General features: G+C 41.1%; 1 protein-coding gene and 1 long non-coding RNA gene across 18 annotated transcripts in view; one reads left to right on the top strand and one right to left on the bottom strand.

Moving 5' to 3' along the window:
• The window catches only part of FBXL4 (F-box and leucine rich repeat protein 4), a 49589-nt gene extending 35502 nt beyond the window's left edge, over nucleotides 1-14087 (bottom strand). For 4 of the 15 annotated variants that reach the window (XR_014944146.1, XM_085541879.1, XM_085541877.1 and 1 more), the window contains exons 1-3: nucleotides 9368-9741; nucleotides 8852-9103; nucleotides 7478-8067 (exon numbers count right to left, since the gene is read on the bottom strand). Coding sequence is in view for 12 of the 15 variants with exons in the window: in XM_085541879.1 (XP_085398005.1) it covers nucleotides 7478-7986 (509 nt within the window). In the remaining 3 variants the exon portion in view is untranslated. The other 11 variants (XR_014944145.1, XM_015858840.3, XM_015858839.3 and 8 more) reach the window with 9 other exon arrangements.
• A 4-nt stretch (nucleotides 14088-14091) lies between these two features.
• LOC107311940 (uncharacterized) lies at nucleotides 14092-21343 on the top strand. 3 transcript variants are annotated; one of them, XR_001554310.3, is made up of 5 exons: nucleotides 14141-14328; nucleotides 16427-16485; nucleotides 17583-17698; nucleotides 18795-18824; nucleotides 19274-21343. It is a non-coding gene; the product is annotated as an uncharacterized LOC107311940 (long non-coding RNA). The 3 variants fall into 3 exon arrangements; XR_014944148.1 differs by lacking the exon at nucleotides 14141-14328 and adding an exon at nucleotides 14347-16297; XR_014944147.1 differs by lacking the exon at nucleotides 17583-17698 and having other exon boundaries at nucleotides 14092-14328.
• Nucleotides 21344-21867: the final 524 nt, after the last annotated feature.

The raw sequence follows: 21867 nt of genomic DNA, 5'->3' as shown, positions 1-21867 counted from the left end.
GGCACTACACATGACCTTTCTTGAACATACTCAGATCACCACTTGGTATTTTGCTTAGACACTTTCACATACCCACTCATTTTATCCTGAGGGAAACTCAAGGCTAACTTTTTCCTCACTAAATAATAGGTACAGTATCATCAGCTTTTAAAGAATATGCCTTAGTTATTGACTTCTCCTTCAGTGCCCTGGAGGGAAGATTAACTAGCAGTAGCTATAGTAGAAAATGCATCTGGAGGTCTAGATTCATCAAACTGCAAAGCAAGAATTTCCTTCAGTGCCTCCAGCAACCAGTCTTTGTAATAAACTAGAGAACAGTAAACCAAAGACACAGCATGACTTTTACAGTCTTTTAAGACTCTGCATTACAAACCAGATGCTGAGGAACAAGATCAGTAACTATTTTCCACAGTCCTCATCAACAGCCCACTAATCCAAATTTAATGGAGTTAGCTACTGGTTTAACTACAAAACCTCTAGTCTACAAGGTTGAATTTGCTGTTGTTCTCTTCTTTGGTGACACCACACACAAAACCAGGCCACTGCAATTGCTCTGAGCTGGGGTTGGTATGTATGCTCTTCCCCTACCACACTCATTCTCTTAATACACCCACTGATGCAACTGGAAGCAGTTTCTTCATTTAGGATCAGTGCTTTGACTCTTTTTGTGCTACAATCTGAATGGGAGCAAAGACTGTATACTTGGAAATGGATGAAAGAACCCTAAGTTTCCAAGAGGCCACAGAAAGAACTGCATTTAAGAGACTAGACAAAATGGGGTCCACAGTGAAGTTTTTCCATTCAGCTTCAATGGAGTTTGTTTTCCCATTTTCACTCTCTACCTCATGAAGATAGGTGAGAACTCATTCTGCTCAGCGTTCTGAATCAAAGACTCCATAGAGTTAGATGGAGGGAAAAAAAAAACAAAAAAACAACTGAAAACAACTTTCTCCCTACCTCACCATGAAGAAAAAAACAATTTAGTGATTTTTAAGCTGAGAAACATACCAGCACAACTGCTTTTTTAAATTTCTTGTTGACTTAATATTGCTGAAGAGCTTTTATGCACAGGTTAGGGGGTATATGTAGATTTTCATTTCTACTTCAAGTTCAATTCTGAAATAACAGAGATGGCAGAACAGCAAACAGGACTCCAAGAATTCTCAAAGGGTATATAAAATAGCAAAAGTTATTTCAAATAAGTGCCTTCTCCAAATGAGCTTTTTGCGTGTTTCTCAAAAATGGCTGTCCCAAGAACCCAAAACTCATTCTCCTGTGACAGTCAACTTGACAAGATTAAAATCTGTTTTCTTGAAGATGTCAAGAAACAAGGATGCAAACAGTTAGAACTTAGCTAGACAGATACGATACAGCCCTGAAGACCCCATGCTACACTGTCAGGTGTTGATAGGATCAGCAGTGTTTGGGGTGCCTTCACCTGAAACAAAAGGTAGAACTGGAATATCACTGTCTTCAAACAAGAGATCCACAATGTTTTAAATTCAATTCACTATCTTTCTAGTTTCATCCCATTTACCAGAATGGAAGTTTTTTTATTTTCTTATTTTCTAAATTAAACATGTCTGCTAGCAAAGAAATTAATGACATTTACACCTGGATTAGACTTCTAGAGATGCTACTGCCTGTATAAAATGAGTTCCCTTAAGTAAGGACAGTGTCTTCTACACTATCCATCCTCCTCAGCCTACTGTTCTCGTTGCAGCAGCTTATAGGCTTCGAGACCTTAAGAAAGGGAATGAGACTTCACGTGCAGCAAACATAGCTAAGCCTGAAAATAGTGACCCAGTCTGTTCATCTATAAAAACAAATTTTGAACTTCATCTTCAAAAGATCATCAAGCAAAATTCTAAACATGAAAAAAAATTAATAAATGTGCAGAGGGCCACAAAGATGATAAGGGGCCTGAAGCACCTCCCCTGTGAGGAAAGGCTGTGTGACCTTGGTCTGTTCAGCCTTGAGAAAAGAAGATTGAAAAAGGATTTTATGAATGTTTATAAATATCTTAAGTGTGGGAGACAAAGGGACATGGCCAACCTCTTTTCAGCAGTCTGTGAAGACAGGATAAGAGGAAATGGCCAGAAACTGGAGCATAGGAACTTCCACACCAATATGCTAAAGAACTGCTTCACAGGAAGAGTGACGGAGCACTAGAACAGGTTGCCCAGGGAGGTTGTGGATTCTCCTCTGGAGATATTCAAGACCCTCCTGGATGCCTACTTGTGCAGCCTGCTGCAGGGGGAGGGTGCGGGTTAGACTTGATCTCTGGAGGTTCCTTTCAACCCTACAATTGTGTGATTCTGATTCTGTGAAATGGTGCCACTACAAAAAGCAGGATGTTGCCACTGATAATTCTGGAACAGCTCCCAGTCAGTAAAATGCTTAGCATCTCACCTTTGAGAAACAACCTTATAAGTATTATATTTCATCTGTGGAACACAAGCCATGGGAAGAGGAAGTAAAAAATTTAAAGTCACCAAAGCAAGCAAACAAACAAAAAGTCAAAAACACATAAAACATCCCATCTACAAAAGAAGCAATCATTGCATAACAGTGAGGACATAAAGCATGAAACATCCCCAAGCACTGCCACATACTCCAGACTAGTTAGAAAACTGCTTTAGAGCTTTTATAAAAGCACATGAATATGTGGTGTCACTATAAGGTACATGAGATAAGAGAAACTGTCAAATTAAGTTAAAAAAAGACCATGATTGAAGAAGAACAAGGGCCATTTTTTCTTTTATATTCTAAATTTAAAAATCAAAGTTATTTTTGTAAAGGGAAAAAGTTGAAAACTTCAGGAAAAAAAAATATTTCTGACTTGAAAGCTCCCACTTAAACACACACAAACTCTTCCTGTCTGACAGTAACTAACAAAGCATCGGGAGCATCAGAATGTTTCAAAAGGATTGATACCGAAGAAGCCATTAGGGAATTGTTGGGAGTAAACATTCTGGATAGATGAGGAGGAAAACAAAACACTGTCCTCATTACAGAATCTAGCTATATCTTATCCATCAAGTACAGTATGAGAAATAAAACAAAAGGTCTCTCTTTCCTGGTTATGCTCAACTGCCACGTCGGCTGTAGTGGCCCCATTACTGTTGTGTAGAGCTGTGACTCTTCTGCTGGCTGAAGAGGGACTCATCTTCATCAGTATGTCCAGAACAAACATTTTTGTACATCATGGTACAAAACCTACAGGCTTACATCTGTATAATCATAATATAATACATAATATAATATATAGCATAATATAACAAAGCCAGGGGGAGATTTCTTCATCACAAAAGAGATGACAATACTGTAGTTGCTGAAAATTGAGGATAAAGTATAATGAAAAATAATCAAATTAATTGTTGTGCATATTAGAATTAGTCAGGCACAATTACATTCCAATCTGAAAAATAAATTAATGCCACTACATGAAGAGCCACCTCTAAAAAGTCTGAAAAAAACTGAGGTGTCATGCAAAGTTGTAATTGACAAAAATATACAATTCACTACCAAAAGTGGCACATCAGTGAAAACCCTTTTCTGAGCACCTATATGCATCATTCATAGTACCGCAGAATTGCTTAGGTTCAGAAAGACCTTAATGATCATCAAGTCCAACCACAATCTGACCACACTACCTTAACTAACAACACTCTGCTAAATCATGTCCCTGAGCACCACATCCAAATGGTTTTTAAACACATCCAGGGATGGTGACTCAACCACTTCCCTGGGGAGCCTATTCCAGTGCTTAACAGCCCCTTCTGTAAAGAAGTTTTTCCTGATATCCAACCTAAACTTACTCAGGTGCAACCTGTGGCTTTTTCCCCTCATCCTGTCACCAGCGGGAAGAGACCAACCCCACTCTCGCTGTAATCCCCTACCAGGTATTTGAAGAGAGCAACAAGGTCTCCTCTCAGCCTCCTCTTCCCCAGAATATTCACTGACATAAGTATCAAGTGAACAACAGAGCAACCTGTGGGCCAGCTACGGGCTACAGATATTTTTCTACAGAAATCACAGAATTGTAGGGGCTAGAAGGAACCTCTAGAGATCATCGAGTCCAACCCCCCTGCCAAAGCAGGCTCCCTACACCACGTCGCACAGCTCGGTGTCCAGGCGGGTCTTGAATATCTCCAGAGAAGGAGACTCCACCACCTCCCTGGGCAGCCTGTTCCAGTGCTCCGTCACCCTCACTGTAAAGAAATTCTTCCACACATTCGTGCCGAACTTCCTATGCTGTAGTTTCATCCCATTACCCCTAGTCCTATTGCCACACACTACTGAAAAGAGACCAGCCTCACCACTATGGCTCCCACACCTCAGGTATTTATAAACCTGGATCCAATCCCCTGTCAGCCTTCTTTTCTCAAGGCTAAACAGGCCTAGTTCCCTAAGTCTCTCCTCATAGGGGAGATGCTCCAGGGCCTTCACCATCTTTGTGGCCCTCTGCTGGACTCATTCCAAGAGTGCTGGACATACTCTTTTTGATACACCCCCAGTATACCATTGGCTTTTTTGGCTACAAGGGCACACTGCTGGCTCATGGTCAATCTGTCGTCCACCAGGAAGCCCAGGTCCCTCTCAGCAGAGCTCCTCTCCAGCAGGTCTTCCCCCAGCCTGTACTGGTGCATGCAATTATTTCTACCCAGGTGCAAGATTCTACACTTGCTTTTGTTAAACCTCATCCGGTTTCTTATCTTCTTATACAAGGACTGTGGTACACCAAGTCCTTACAGAGCCTCTTGCATTTTAGAAGCTTTTGCACACAGCAAAAATTTTTGGATGTGATGATGTTTTAAATATTGAGTAAGGAGGAAAAAAAGATAATTCAGCTGGCCTAGTACAATCCACTAAACATAACATTTAAACATCTCAACAGACCTTTTCCTCTTATAACAGATCAGACTCCACAACTAATTTTGTCTCCTTTACCTTAAAGCAGACACTAGCAAAAAGTAACCTCATAACCTGCCCTGTCTATGAAGACGTTCAGAAGAAAACAGACCAAGATCCAGCAGATAAAACCATGAAGCACTTTTAAGTTTTTAGGTAATCAGATGATTTGAAAGGATCAAAACACTCAGAAGGGGAAAATAAGACTTTAGGTGTCCATTGATCAACTGAGCCATCCTCTTTTATGGAAAAATAACAGTATGGTAGTTCAAGTCTAACATATTAGTTCAACAGTGAATAACCTGAGATTCTCAACTACATTCCAACTTCCAGAAAATAATTCTTTGCTGGCTTCTCAGAAAATTTTTGGAAGAGAAAACAAGGGCCCGTGAATATAAGAAGAGAGGCCAGCTTCTTGCAACAACTCACACTCCCCTTACACATGTGAGCGAATGGAAAGAAAAATTACTGCCTACCTCACACAAAGAAATAGTTCCTTCATCATCTTCTTCATGCTGTGCACAGGACACACTAGACTCCTTCAGAAGAAAGTAAGAGACAAGCCAAATGCCCTGTTCTACAGTCATTTCCTGAAGAAAGGTAAGGAAAAGCCAAACTCCTCTAGCACTTCTCTAGCATCTAGACTGGCAAGCACTTCAGTACTTGCAGGACAGACAACTGGTTCCAAGGCTCACAAAGACAGCTAACCTCCTGCTAGCCAATAAAAGCTGCTAACCTAGGCAAGCAGAACAGAAGATACTTCTGCCTCCAAAGGAAAAGCTGGAGTCCTTCAAAATTATAGAATCACCAAGGTTGGAAAAGACCTAAAAGATCATCCAGTCCAACCGTTAAAACCTAATTTCTTTTCATGAAAACAGGAAAATCTAGGATCTCGGTCTGACCACACCCCAAGTGTTATAAAACAAATCCTAAAGCATTTTTCTCTTCTATTTTCTTTTAGCTATCCGCACCTTCTTGTTTTTCAGCACCCTCTACTAAACAGCTCCTTCTCGTAACATTTCTTGATCACTTCCAGATCTGTACATTAAATAGAAAAAAAAGAACTTTAGGAACAAAGAACTTGTTAGAGACTTTTATAAGCCAGCATAAGTTATTTCTCAGAAGGATATCCTTGCATTGCAATGAAGCACACTATCTTACCATGACTCCAATGCAACACTGTCAACAGTTACAGAAATAATCTGTACATAAAATGTATCCTATATCATTAAAGAAACAAGTAAAATTAAAATTCACAGAAAATTGTCCAGAAGTCATTTCGTATTAGGTTCTAAATTTGAAAAGCTGTGTTTACATCAGATTATACTATAAATAAGTTCTATATTAGTGCCAAACACTCCTTAAGTTAGAGCTACCATTAATAGTTTGACCTATCTCTGTTCCTTGAATTCAGAAGTTTAATTTAGACCCATGCTGTATCTACTCGTTACATTAGAAAGCCGTATAACTCACTAACCAACTGTAATTCAAAGAACCACACAAAACATTACCTGGGAATTCTGAATGCACAACATGATTTTCTAGGACATATGAACAGACTACTGTCAACAAGTATGGAAGACTAAAACCTTAAGGTATACTTTCTAGCTGTATCTTTAAAAGGTTGGTCAGAGAAAAAACATCCAGCACCTAAGCGTTAGCACTGCTTATAATGCCTAAGTATGCACTTTAGATGAATATGCCACTTGCTGCTATTCTGTTTTCCATAACACGTATTTTGTTAAGTCCTTTGTCCAATAGTTCTGGTATAACTTCATACCTTTTTGATAATACTTTGCATGCACCTACAGCTTTTCCTCACCACCTTTTCCCCCGCTATACTTTAACATGTTCTCTCTCCATTCTATTTCCAGACCTCCTCACAATGAGCTTCACACACCATTAACTGTACTTTTCCTTTATCATCTTGCTATTCCCCAGGTCTTACTCTCCCTCCTCCCCAGCTCCCTCACTGGAACTTCATCACAAGTTTCAGCTATGAGGAAAAACAAATGGATTGCTTTTGGTCTGTGAAACAAGCCTAAAATCAACTGCGACTCACACCTGTTGATCAGATAAAAAAAACACCAGACAGATGACGACACCTTCTGTCTAACCATTCTATACTTCTGGCTTTAATCTCGTTTCCATATGAAATGTGTTATAGTGCTTGATTCTACTATACATACAACCTACAGCATGCAGAGAGAAGAGTTTATGGTTTCGTACAGCAAGGTGATACTGCAGCCACAAATCCTGAGGCCCTTTTGGGCAATTTTCCTTTATTATTGGATTGTTACTGAGAAATGCCATTTCACAAGGGACTTTTGAGAACATGTAGTAATTACTGCTCCGAAAATTTCAATGCACGCCGTCCCTGTCCAAATTAAATCTGATGTTAGGATCTGTGTTAACTGATACAAGGAAATAAATCTACATCTGTCAAGTCACTACAAAGACAGGTAACCACAGTTTTAAACACACGCAGAAATTAAAAGTTAGTGGGTCAAATTGTTAACATACAGGATAAAGTAGTGTTCTAAAGCACAAAAAGAAAAATTACCTTACTTCAGCCGGTGGGTTTTGTGAATAAGGATTCGCAGAGCACGCCAAAATCCTAACTACAGCTCCGGGATGATACGTTTCCAGAATGTGCACTGCAGTGGGATACACTGGCTCCTCAAAAGCAAGTTCCACATAGTCCTGGCTACAGAAGGTGGTTGGAGTCCTCTTGAACGGCAGCCGAGCGCTAGGGCAGTGATCCCACCAGGTCCCATAAGTTCGAAACACGGCAGTCTGAGTAAAGTCACCAGAGCTAGGGTACACGTTTGGAATACCTGCCAGATTCCACATGGTATAAGACATGCTGTTTTCACTACCATAATGAGAGCTGAAATCCAACACTTCTTTGGCATACTGAACTATCTCAACATTGATAGGTAAGGCTCGGGTGTTTGATTCAATAGCCCTCCGGCTGTTCATCTCCCCTCTTGTAGCTGTCCTAGCTCGGCGCCGAAGGCACATATAGTAAAACATGCTCAGAACTGTTAACATGGGAAACACTGGTGGCATCTAGATATGACTCATGAAGATGCAAAAGGTCAGGAGTCCTTTATAAGGTGCAATAACAGCTTGTGGTGTTTTGAAATAGAGCTGACAAAACAGAACGAAGAAACACAGTGAGCAGATAAAGTATGTCCTAGAAAACAAACTTCAGTCTTTTAAATATCCTCTTAAACAACATACTGCTATTAAAACATTAGCAAACTATCACATTTTATGACAATTATTTATGTGCAGGTTACTAAGTGTGGTTTATTACTTACTGCGTTTAAAAAAAGATTATGAAGAAGCATTAGCCAAAACTAACCCTTAAGTAACAAAACATTAGTACTCAAATTAAGTATTATTTTCAAGAGTCTACCAAGAGCAATAAAATAAAAATATCTTTTACTGACTCATGAAGTCAAGTATGAAATTAAATCTTCGATGGTAAACAACTGCAGAAGTTGTTTCCAAATTTATAAACAAAACTATCTGTAGTGCTGCTTTAAAATAACTTTAAAATAACTTAAAGAAAAACCAGCTTTTGAAATAATTAGTTGGATACATAGACAAGCTGCAGCAACATAAAGTGCAACAAAACCTGTTACTTCGCTGCTTGTAATTCCCAACAAAATTGTTCCTAGGATCCAGATTACTTCATTTAAAGAGAGCTCAAGTATATCCAGACTACAATAAAGTGCAGAGAATAAACACACTCTTCAAAGACAGCTCATAAGGAAGTTGGACAGCTACCCCAGCAAACCTATTACTCTAATTCGGGATTTTTATTCAGAGTAAAACAAAATTGCTTAATCTAAACTAAAAAACTTAATCCAGTCCTTCCCAGATCAGAGAACTAGACTGAACAGTTTCACAAAAATGCTGCCATTACCCTTTGAACTTGTCCATGACAGCATTAACCAAGCACTGAAGGGCTGCCAGCCTCCTGAAGGATGTTCACAATTCATTAATAGTATCATCTTCTTTTAAGCCACGCAACAAAGTAAGTCTTCAGAAGAGTCAAGGCATCAGAAGCAGAAGTCCCCATTAAAAGCATTTCAGTTCTGGTAAGGGAAATATTTTGATTTATGTAACAATTCAATAATTTATGTAACAATGCAGTATATTTGCACAGATAGCCATCCTGAAAAGAAAAAAAATAAGCACAATTAAGGATACCAGTCTGTTTTACACAGTCTAAACTGAACCACAAGTAAAACAAACAAGCGAGTTTAACTACCAGAAAAAGCCAAAATAAAGAAGAGCCTCTGTATTAAAGCTTTACAACAGTGAAGAAAGATTCAAAGCTGAACGTTCTTTTTCAGGTCACAGAAGAGCTCTATCGTACTCCCTTCTAATAAAGATCCTCTTACACATGCTTCTCCCATATTTAGCAGTCACTCCATACCTGTGTGATGTAAACTGTTAGATTTACCACTGCATAACAGGACTTGGACTGTATTCTCTGATTTCTGCTAGTGGTACGCAATACACTAGGGCAATAATACAGCACTGCATCGTCACACCCCCCACTACCACAGACTGTTTTTCTGCTGGCTTCCAGATAAGCTTATTTGTCTGTTTTACTATGAAAAACAAGGAGCAGTGCCCACAACCTGCTGGGGGCTGGCAGAGAGATGACTAAGCATATCTCAAAATAAATGTCTTCAACAGCCTGTGCTGGGGTTGCCAGTTAGCGTATCTCAGGGTATGTCGTAACCACTGAACCAACAACGATGCAACAAACAGTAATTAATATGATGCCTCTTCATTGACTGGGAGACAAAAAGCACTTTTACCATTTGGAATGGGTGCATGTGGGGCCATATTTTGCCATACGGAATGGGTAGATATGGGGCCATTCTTGAGAGTTCTTTTTAAAGCAAAAGTTTAACCTGCAGCACATGAATAAGCAAAACAGATACGAAACAGAGTAGCTTTTGTATGCAGTTCAGCATGCATATGACTTGGGTAACTTCTCATAGTCACAAAATGCACATATGAACAGCTCTCTTCCGTTAGAACACTGTCAACAAGGCGCATGCAGGAACAGATAAGGCTGCTCGAGCTGTTTGGCCCTCTTACTCATGACAGTGAGAAAGTTTACTAACGAAGTGTTCAGTTCTCACTTCCTTGCCTCCTCTATTATTAGCTTGTTGTTTAGTTCCTATCCTTCATTCAGCTTCACATGTTGACATAGCTGTCAACAACATGAATTGCTCCTGACATTCAGAGCAGAAGGAAACGCATAAGATGGCATTCTGGATCCACTTTAAGCTCTGCTGGAATGCCAAAGCCAAATAATGTCACATTTTCCCCAAACATCCTGTTGAACCATCTTTTAGAAAAGACACTGGAGAATAAAAAGTGCTAATCCTCCCGATCTCCTCTAAAATTAAAAAACAAAATAGAATAAATTAATAATAAAGTTATAATTTCAGCATGGGGCCGCTATAAGACACAAGTTTAAAAATACATCCCTCTTCTGCAGTTTACCCCCCCTTAAATAAAGTCTCCGTACAGTTATGCCAACAGACATTAAACGTCAACAAACTCACTGCTGCCAAGCCCTGGCATCGTGTGTCAATCAGCACAGACACGAGCTTCTAACAAAGTTTCACTGATGAGCACAGATTGAAGCCTGCTCCACATATCTTAGGACTTTACAGAGCTCAATTCAGAGTCAACCAGTTGGGGTACGTCAAGAGCAGTTGCGAATCATTGATCTCACACAGGCACCGCACATGACTTCACATCCACAGTGTGAACTCTGAGGTTCCTCCAGTCACAGCCCGGCACACTACCAACCTGCTCGTGACGAGTAGCACAAACTCAGGCACACTCCCTAGTCGCTCACAAAGAGGAGGGTAACCAGCTGGCTGAGGGTCATTCCCCCGATGAACTTCAATGATTTTCATAAAATCAATAAGAATCTGACAGCCTTGAGATTGACACTGTTCCTTCTATTTTGGCTGACACGGGCCAACAGGCTCAAGTTGGGAGGTAGAAAGAAAAAGATCACAGCACACAGATTTCATATAAACACTCTAGTCTGAGCAAAGCAAGTGAAGGGAAATTACTTTAAAAGAGAAAAAAGTAATACAGGATATAGCAGCTTACATAAGGTTAGAGGAAAAATATCACAAAAGGATAAATAAGGACTAGGACTACTGTAAAAACATAAACACTCCTTTTGATGTTTTAAAAGCATTAGCAATTATGTGGAGTTAAAAGACCAATGAAAAATTGTTGAGGAAGTTGAGAGATAATAAGCTAATGAAGAATATAAGAGCTGGGTGTCACCGAGCTCAAAGCACCATGGAAGGGGTGCCTTCAGTTTTACACAAGAGATGGGACTCAGAGAATCAAATTAAGCCAGATCTAGAATAAAACTTCCTTTGGAAAGAAACGCTACTTTCTTTCAAAATACATTCACTGCTTAATTGAGAGCTGTTTAAATCACGTGAGGAAATTCCCTTCTATATAATTAACGCTATACACATGAAAAGCCTTCTGAGACTAATTGACCTCTTTCTTCTTTCAATACATCTAGCTGAAGAAAAATGTTGTTTCTCTACCTATTTCATTGGAACAGACACTAAACAAAAGCATTCAGGAGTGCTAGATTTCTTTGGGCTACTTTTTGGTCAGGAACTGGAACAAGCTGGCTGCCCAGGGAGGTGACTGAGCCACCATCCCTAGAGGTGCTCAAGAAATGTTTAGATGTTGTACCAAGGGACACGGTTTAGTGGAGAAATATTGGTGGTAGATAGACAGTAGGACTGGATCATCTTGGAAATCTTTTCTGACCCTGTTGATTCTATAATACTATGACACTTCATCCCTTCTCACAGGGCATATAGGTACACAAACTAGTTTTCCAGCTTTCAGCTGAGTTTTCTGTAAACTCAACTTGCTAGTATTCAATCTTCTCCTATAAGTGCCGAAGCAGGGTATGTGTACAATACGTTGGTATTTACCAGCCAGAAAGCTAGAAAAATGTGGGAAATATATACCAAAAATAAAGGAGGGCAACTAAGCAAAGGATATGTGTAAAAAGCGAATGTTATACCTAGAATATTTAATCCCTGAGCAATACATGGTGTTAGAGCAGAGTTCATGCTATTTCAAGAGAAGGAAATGCTGTATATGTGAGCCACAGGTACACTGAGTTTGATTTTTAAAAGATGGAAATGCAGTGACTTCTCTTTACAGCAGCTTTGCTAATCTTACACTGGGGTGTCTGTGTAGTTTTCTTTCACTTGAATGTAAAAGAAATGGCAACAATGACAAATTATATGGGACACATAAATGACAGAAACAGTACACTGTATTCAAACTGAAGAAAGATTAATGTGATTTAGTGTACATGTATCAGCTAGAAGATGGTCAGTGAGAAACCTCTTCACACATCAATGCACAGAGGGAATACTGGAGCTTTACATTATAAGCTAAAACAGAGCATTTTTACCATAAGTGAGCATCTCTCACTGATGATTATGAAGATATATCAGTGTCTGCACTCAAACTATTGAGATTTGGAGCTGAAATTAATTAGAAATTAATATGCTCTTACAACATAGTTTATACTTGGGCCCTACCTTCTGTTTCCTCACACAGTGTGTTCTGGCAGTAAAAACTCTTGTCATTTTACATATGTGAAACTTCTAAACCTACAGCCTGCGACAACAACAGAATGTGAAGACAATTCTGTCCATTTAAAATCTTTACTGTGTTGTTGTCATGAGCAACAAAACACAATCTGAGCATCTCAAATTATTTCACTAGTTGCTCCTCCTCCCTGCAAGGACCAGAGCTCACTAAGCGTGCAAATACTGCTGGGACCAACGTTACTCGAGCATCTGTTATGTAGCCAAGGTGACCACACTGCCTGCTGGAGCTTGTCTCGACATCACAGAAACCACCTCCCACTATGTGCAAATCACCAGGTAAACCTTTTTAAAGTGTAAAGCCAACAGCACTGTACGACTTCATTCTGAACATCTGGCCTACTACCTGCATTGGAATCCTCCTTCTCTCTCAGGAAAAAGTAAAGCCACAACTCTCATGTAACTCTAACCAGCTCTATGGCCTTCCTCTCTTGTGACTGAGCAAAAGCCCAACACTCATGGCCTTGCAGCCCCAGGCTCTGGGAAGCCCAGGTCTTAGCACTGCACAAGCAGTGTGCTAAACTTGTACACCACCTCACTCAGCACTGCTCTCAATAAGCAGACCAAGGCCACCATCTCACCGTGGTTAGTTCACAGTGATGTGCAACCATCCCACATATTCACACTCTGCACACCACTGACCGGCCGGCCAAACGCCTTCTTCCTGCAGGTCATCAGGCCATTCTGTGACTGCCCATCCGTCAGGCTGCACAGATGACAAACAAACAGTTCACAAGGCATGAAACACCACCAACACAGTTACCCACCACCACGCGAACAGCCCACTGCCTCCAAGCAGAGCAGTGCAACACGTTCTAACAGCACCGGCGCTGTCCCGCTACCCACTCGGCAGCCACCACAGAATCACAGAATGACCCGGGTTGGAAGGGACCTCAAGGATCATGTAGTTCCAACCCCTCTGCCTGGCAGGGCCACCAAACATACACCTTTACTACATCAGGTTGCCCAGGGCCCCGTCCAACCTGGTCTTGAACACCTCCAAGCACGGAGGTGCCACCCTTTCCCTCGCACACCTTCGAGCTCCCCACACACGTGCGCTCCCCCAGCCGCCCGCCCAACGCCCAGCTCTCCCCAGCACCGGGCCGAGGCCTAGTTCTAGGACGGCCCTCCGGAACGTGGTACGCAGCCGAGCTCCCGAGCCCCGCTGCCACTCGCCCGCACCCCATCCACCCGTGAGGCCCGGCACGCACACACCTGCGCCCGCCCGCACCCCGCCACTAGGCCGGGCCCACCGCCCGCCACCCCCTCCCCGCTCTGCCCCGAGAGGAGGGGCCCAGACGGGCCTCCCAGCTCCGCCCCGCCGCCCCGAGCGGAACCGCCGCCGCCGCCGTACCCCTTCGCAGGGCGGAGCCCACCGCGCCAAACGCCGCCGGAAGCCCCGCACGGGGGAGAGGGGACGGGGCGGGGCGGCACCGCGCGGGGCGGAGCTGCCGGCTGCGCCTGCCCGCGGTGCGGCGGGGGCGGGCGGTACGGCCGGGACGGGCGGGGCGGTGGATGGGTCCTGCCCGCCTGGCTTTGGGTGGTTTATAATTGCCACAAGTAGGGGAAAGTCTTTGAGCTAAGGCCTTTCTTGCTTGTGTCTCTCTCTGCCCTTTGCCTGCCTTTGTCTGAAAGCCCCTCTGCCATTAAGAAAGACATTGCGGCCCTGGAACGTGTTCAGAGGAGGGCTGCGAAGCTGGTGAGGGGTCTGGAGCACAGGCGTTATGAAAAGAGGGTGAGGGAGCTGGGATTGTTCAGCCTGGAGAAAAGGAGGCTCAGGGGAGACCTTATTGCTCCCTATAACTTCCTGAAGGGGGGTTGTAGTGAGCTGGGGGTTGGCCTCTTCTCTCATGTAATCAGTGATAGAACTAGAGGGAATGGTTTTAAGCTGCACCAGGGGAGATTCAGGCTGGACATTAGAAAATGTTACTTCTAGGAAAGGGTAGTCAGGCATTGGAATGCACTGCCCAGGAAGGTGGTGGAGTCACCGACCATGGGAGTGTTCAAGGAATGCTTGAATGTGGTGCTGAGGAATATGATTTAGCTGGGAAGTATTGGTAATGGTTGGACTAGATGATCTTCTAGGTCTTTTCCAACCTTGATAATTCTGTGATTGGCAGGCCTGAGTCCGTTGTACTTCTTCCTCTAGACTTGGGAATACACGGCTTGTAACCCCAGCCTGACCAAACTCTTAACGTGGTGCTGGGAGCCCTGATGTTAGCTGAGCCTAATGAGTGCTTGCTCCAGTGCATTGTGGTGCCTCTGGAGACGCTATCTGGCACATTGCAAAATAAGTGTCATCTTTTGCTTCCGTACTCCTTAATTTGATACACATGCCCAAGCACTCGTGCTTTTTGAAGCGCAGTTTCCAGGTCCTGCAGTGCTCAGAGATGGCTCCAGTGATGCTCCACAGGAGATGGTGCTGTGAGAGGCATGTGACAGGCTGTGATCCTGGTGTGCTGTGCCACTAGGAATCTCTCGGGCAGTCCTTGCACTGCCTGGCATTTGCTTTTAGCATAGGACGTCTTTAATCATCTTTAGCATTTGCAGGAAATCCCACTCAAGCTCATCAATACCTTCTGATTTTTTTCTGTGCGACAGTTTCATGTGCAGGCAATTAGAGCAAGTGGAACACAATGATCGTTTAATGAGGCAATCTGCAGCACGGGCACTAGAAATAAGTTATGTTTGCTTCAGTGTGAGGCATAACACAATAGAGGTCTGTTATTTAATCTTTTCCAAAGAGCGGCTAAAGGAAAGCTGCAGAACACAAGGAGTGCATCTGCTTAACTTACTCCCAGTCCTTAAGCAGAACTACATTAAGATACATGCATGTTAATAAAATGAAGTAAAGCTGAAATCATTTTAATCAGTGGATTGTTTTTAATACAACAGACTCAGCCAAGTATAAAGTGCGAAGCAGCACTGTGTACACAGGGCACTGTTGCCATTGGAGTGAGTTGTTCTCCCTGTTTTCCTCCGCATCCCAGGATATTAACCCACCATAGGAAACAGCTCGCTGCCTCTTGGGCCAGCATTCCTGCTTTTTGATACATGAAATTACATATATTCTTTGAAGTGGAAGAGATAGTGTGCTAAGTCAATGAGACTCTTCACTCAGTACATTTAAATGTTCATACATGTTCTCATAAACCAGGACTAACAAGTCCTTGCTTTCTGTGCCAGCTTGAATGAAGTGAGAAAAGAATTCCCTTCTATTCCTCTGGCTGTTTTTGCAGAGGAAATGTTTTATTCCCTGTGTTTTGTTCTTTTCCCATGTCACACTGTTTTGCATCGCATCCTCGGCTATGCTCTATGAAAACACCACATTTTGTAGTTAATCACATTTGCTGCATTATATCTTCTTTTTTTTTTCTCCTGTGTTTTTATTAAAAGATAAAGAGAAGGATACACCACAGCACAAGTACATGCTTAAACGTTATATGCAGTTAAACCTCTGCAGTACTTCATCTAACAGTCTCTGTGCTGCTTGGCACTGGTTCTCAGCAGATCACGCACAATTTAGACTCTGCAGTCACTGGGGCAGGAGCAATATCTTGCTCTGTCTTCTGTAAAGCACCTCGTATGTATGATCAAATTATACAACAAAACGTGTTGCAGCATTTGAGTACCTAAAGACTGCAGCTAATGCAGAAGCACTCTGCCTGGTATAATAATAATAATAATTATTATTATTATTATTTAAGAAAGAATCAGAAGGGAAAAAAAATGATTTAACAAAAAACAGCATGTCTTATCGTGGTTTAAAAATATCATTCCTTTTTATCTTTCTGCAGAAATAGACCTATGAGCAGTAATCCTGAAGCCTGGAAAGGATGCCTTAACTGAAGACTTGGTGAGGTTTTTAATGAGGATTAGGGAATGTGAGATGATATAAAGCGCTGTATCCAAGGAGGTTGTTGTGCAAGAATCTTCAGACAAGTTTTAAATCAGAATCCTTTGTCAGCAGCAGTAGGATCCAGTAAGGATAATATGCTAATTTTAACCAGCAATAGTCTTCATATAGGGATCTAAAAAGACAGAGAGAGATATGATCTTATTAAGCTTTTGTGTTGACACTGCACAGCTTGTTACTGTACTCAATTGAAATTTAAGAGCGGGAATGTAAAGCTTGTATAACATGTTAGTAAGATATACAGTAACAGTGAAGCCTGAATAACAATTGAGGGAATAAGTAAGAAATTCCCTTAGCCCTTGGGCTACCACCCCTTCTCTACTCCAGCAGACAAGTAAATGCTGTAGGTGTCTATGTCGTAAAAACTTTCCCAGAGGCAATTCTGGCAGAACACCTACTTTCTTCACACCGGACCCATTGCTTTAACCTTCTGAATGTCAGATTTCTAAAGCTAAGTGCTTCTGCTGCACTGCCAGCTGCTTCTGGTCTCTGGGCTTTCCTTGCAGGCTGCTAGGAGTGCAGAACAGTATCACAGGAATGTGTGCTCAAGGAACAGGGACAATTGATTCTCTCTTCACATTACAACTAGAAAGGGTTGCAAGGTACATTCGAGCAAGGTCTTGTTTTTCATGATGAAAGGAATGTTCTAATAATTAGCAAGACTCTGTTTTACTGAGTTTATGGTATTGATTGGCTGCAATTCTTAATCAGCTGAAGTTTCTTTTATCACTCCAGTACTTTTTCATATTCTCTTGTATAATGGCTGCATGAGCCTCACTGGCAGCAAGGAGCAGATGACTGGTAGTTCTGAAATAGTTATGTGTAAAGGCCACAATGCATTTTATTATTTATTTTTTAGCACAAAAGCCAAGAGAATACATACAGGTGCAGTGCAGTACTTCAATATAACATTTTTTTCAATGGAGCTATGTCATACCTTCACAAGAACACATTGTTAGCCTCTCATCAAGCATCACATAACTATTTTCAATCCTTTATAACATGTTCGTGTGACCAGATATATTTTTGTATGTCAGTTGAGTTTCGTGGTGGCAAAACTGGCTGTGGCTCATCCAAATGCTGTCACGTTTCACAATGGCAAGATCAGTCAGAGAAGAGCTCAGCAGAACTGAATGCTTACAGAAGACAAACAGTAAGTTGATTCCACCCATGGGTCAGAAAACTAGAGAAGTGTGAAAAGTACTGCAAATTTCCTATTGCTGTTCCAGTCAGTTCAATAGGAGCACTGTTATCACTGTCAATGAACACAGAGTTGCTGGTGCTTTGCAACCAACGTCTTAATATTCCAACATGGAGGATCAGATGTGTAGAAGTTTTATTTCAGGAATAATGTGTGCATCAATGTGTAGTTCATCAGCTTTTGCGTTTTCATTTATTTAGTCAGCTCCCTTCTATTTTGTATAATGAGAGCTTTTTAAAACGTCATATTTTCTTGCAGGAATTTGTCTGCTTTCCATAGAAGATGAGGAAGGTTTGTGATGTAGATAATATTTATAGAGAGAGCATGAATAAGCAATATCATCGAGCAATGTAATATGTACAGATGTATGTAGAGCAATCATACAATGCAGGACGTTTACACATAGGCTCTTTGTGCAGCATTGCTATAGAGAAACTTAAAGAAGCAGAAGTAAATGCTGGCTGATACCAAACAAACAAAACAAACCAACAAGAGTAGACACTGTTTAAAAATAATTCTTTTCCAGATCTATGCATTCTATTATTGCTTTGGAAAGAGGACTCATAGCACAATGTGTGCCTGCAATTCCAAGCTATAACATTATCAGTGCCGTTAAAGTTGAAACACGCAGATGTGTTCAGAATGACTTAAGTATGATAGAGTTAAGCCTGCATGCTCTGTGATTTTATCAGCCAGGGATTGATTCCTGATGTATTAATGAAGACCTACGTGTAGTTTTCTTGATTAACTTAAGGCTTAGAACTTGTTACGTTAGCACTAAACAAGATTTAGGTTTTTGAGCTGTTGCATCTGATACCTCAATTACTCATCCTCAGAATTAATGTACAATTAGCATGAATTCCTGCTCACATGGAAATGGATGGTTATGCTAATTTGGATGCAGTTACTGAAAGAGTTCTGAATAATGAAAAGACTGGTATTAATATCTTTGTATGGGATACAGACAAGACTGAGTAAGTAACCAATTTTTAATGCAGAACTGTCTTTGCAGTTTGTTTTATTTCTTCCATTCTCTGTTATGTTCTAGGCTATTCAGCACATCTGCCAATGATTTCAGGTAATTATGATACTGTTAAATATATATATATATATATTTACTACAAATATATATAAATATTTGGCCTACTTCCATACTGATTTATACACTTCTGACTGAGGGTAAGTCCTTTGAAGTGTCTGGAATTACTCCATTATAAAGTCATTTAAGGAAGATCGTAGGTAGGTCAGTTCTTCCTGGAGCTCTTTCCTCCAACATGTCATGCCTGAGATTTGCCAGTGAGTTACTGGTACTGCAAATAATTGGTTCATCCAAAAACGAGGTAACAAAATGGAGTTGCTAAGAACACTGGAATGTCTTTCCATGGGATAACTACTTCATCCTCAGCTTTTAAATACAGCAGATTCATCAGAAGAGAGGGGTTCAGTTTGGTCTGTTTGTTTTTTGTTTGTTTTTGCTTATTCGTTTCTGTACTTGCTGGTACCAAAAGCTTTCTGTGCTATTTGCAGGGCATGCTTAAGGACCATCAGTCTAAGCCTGAAGCTGCAGTGACATCTGCAGTTCCTGTTCAAGCTCAGGAGTCTTGGGATGTACAGAAAACTGTTTGTGTATGTGCAACACACTCACCTCTAAGTGACACTTGGAGCAGCTGGCAAAATGAGACAGCTTTTTCCTTCTTGCTGTTAGCATCCAGTATGCACTAATGAAAGTTATTCTGCATTGCTAGTGAGATTTTCCCCCTCTCCTGGTGTTATAATCCTGTGGACCCAGTGTTGTCCTGTTCCTAGTTCCCTGACCATTACTATTCCTGGGCACACTGTAAATACTGAAGGTGGCATTGCTATAGATGCAACATACTGACTGCTTAAGAAAATGTTGTTTACTTCACATTCCTGAAAGTTAATCCTGAAACATTCTGGAACTACAGAAATCAACACCTTTATCTTTTTCTCTGGGGGAGAAAATGGAGACCAGCAATGTCATCAAAGAGCAAGAGCTCCACCCTGCCTTATTAGCACCTTGCTTTTCCTCTTGGGTTGCAAAATCATGGAGCCAAGAGTGCTATTTATAGCTTTTGCAAGGCTGCAGTGGCTTGTCCTGTCTCCACAGCTAACCATTTGTCTGCCTCTTGCACCGTGGTGACAACACCCTCACCACCTGCAGAAGGCTCTGGAATGATGTGGCAGTTCTGAAGGAGATTAATGACAGCCAGAACACAGGGCCAATGGGAGTAGTTAAACACCCCGGATTCTGAGACAGAGGAAGGATTTAGGAGCAGAAGGATGATAAAAGGGGAATATGGAGGTGTAGAAAGAAGGAGAAGCAGGAACTCTCATAAATAAGAGCTGGCTGTATCCTGAGACAGAAAGGTAATCTCAAAATGCCTATAAAATGCTGGTAACGAATGACTTTTATAGGTGTATTCAGACTGCATTAGGAACAGAATGCAAGGGGAACTTGTATATAACAATAGAAGCTAAGTTAGAAAAAAAAGGGGGGTGGGGATGTTTTCTTCTGTGTATTATCAATTGTTGAATTATTTTATGATCAGCCAGCATCCTTGTAGTCCTCTGTCCTAATGTGTTTCTTGTCAGATGTCCCTGTGGTTCCAGCATGTCTGTGGAAAACTTCTCCTGCCATATACTTGGTGTCACAGCCCAACTGTTGGAGGCTATTACTTTGATGTGCCAACTCATCCTGCTTCCACATGTAGGATACTGGTACTAGGAATCAGTGACTCAGGCTGCAATGAAAAATACTGCCTTTCTAATGACAGTAGCAACAGCTGTGATGACAAGAAGTGTTTTTAAAATGATATTAATAAGAGGGATCTGTAAATGTTTTTAGCAGAGGTGTACAGTACAAGTAAGTGCTGTGGCAATCCATTTTCAGCAGGAAATGTCTCCATACATAGTCCTGGCATACGGTAATAGCTCTGCATGCAAGCAGCAATCAGATGCTCTAAGTAGTAACACCTGGGTCTGCTGCAGCTAGCTAAGTGACCTTAAATATCTATCACCTATCTACATATGCAGATGTTCTCCCATCACAAAGGAGGATTAATAGTGCTACTTCATAGAGCTAATGAGAAAACGAATCAGTTAATGTTTGATTCACAAGAGCCATAAAGCATTATATAGACACTGTTTGCTTTTAACTCGTTGCTCTATCATGCTAGCTAATAGGCAGTATTATTCATCTTGATACTATTATTAAAATCACATTATATTTCAGTGATAACACAGAGCACCTTTCTGGTATGTTTTCTCTTGCTTCTTTTCCACTTACTATTTCTCTGCAAGGCTACTTGAAGTGCACAATGTCATCTCAACAGTATGCATATGTTAGAAGATATAGGTAGGTAGGAAGTTTTGTGGGTTTTCTTTCTCCCATCACTTAGTGACATATAATTTCACTGGAGGATGTATGATTTTGTAAACCTTTATATGGGGTCTTAGAGCCATCTATATAACAGTAAGTTCATATTCAGTAATGACAGATCACTAACACAGAAACCTATGCATGTTAAAATGAAATGTATCAATAAACATACAGTATAAATAAATAAGCCACAACTACTTTTATATTTCTTTGCTTCTTTTTTGTTTTTACTTTTTTCTTTTTTTTCCCTCGGTAATAATTCTGTTTATCATACATCCCTCAGACAAGTTGGGATGTAGCCTGTCCTGATTCAGCCATTGATGTCCTGGGAATGTGGTTGGAGGATGAGACAGATCCTGTTTAGTGCTTCTTCAAGCTGATACTGTATTTTCATAGCACTTCCTTATGACAACAGTTCTTTTGAAGCTTCTGTTTAAAAACATCTTTCTTGGTACTATGTGAGTCTTTCCAGTCCACCCAGTTGGAGTTTCTTTTTACTTGTAACTTTCCATCTGGATTCAGAGCAATCTGAAAAATCAGTTCTCGCTCTTGCAAGGGTTAAATTTCTGCTAACAAATATGAACTGTTTGATATGAAAACCATTATTGTTTGATATGTCAAATAAAACATTTGTCAATCAAAAGTCTTTAAGCACTGAGCTATGTGACATTTACTCTTTTATAAACCGACAAAGTCCCTGGTGGCATGCCTTTCTTCCTCT

The sequence above is a fragment of the Coturnix japonica genome, chromosome 3 (genome assembly GCF_054131305.1).
Source record: "Coturnix japonica strain WE chromosome 3, WE-NBRP24, whole genome shotgun sequence".
NCBI classification, from domain to species: domain Eukaryota; kingdom Metazoa; phylum Chordata; class Aves; order Galliformes; family Phasianidae; genus Coturnix; species Coturnix japonica.
Note: the sequence above shows the minus strand (reverse complement) of the source record. Positions and strands in the feature narration are given on the sequence as shown.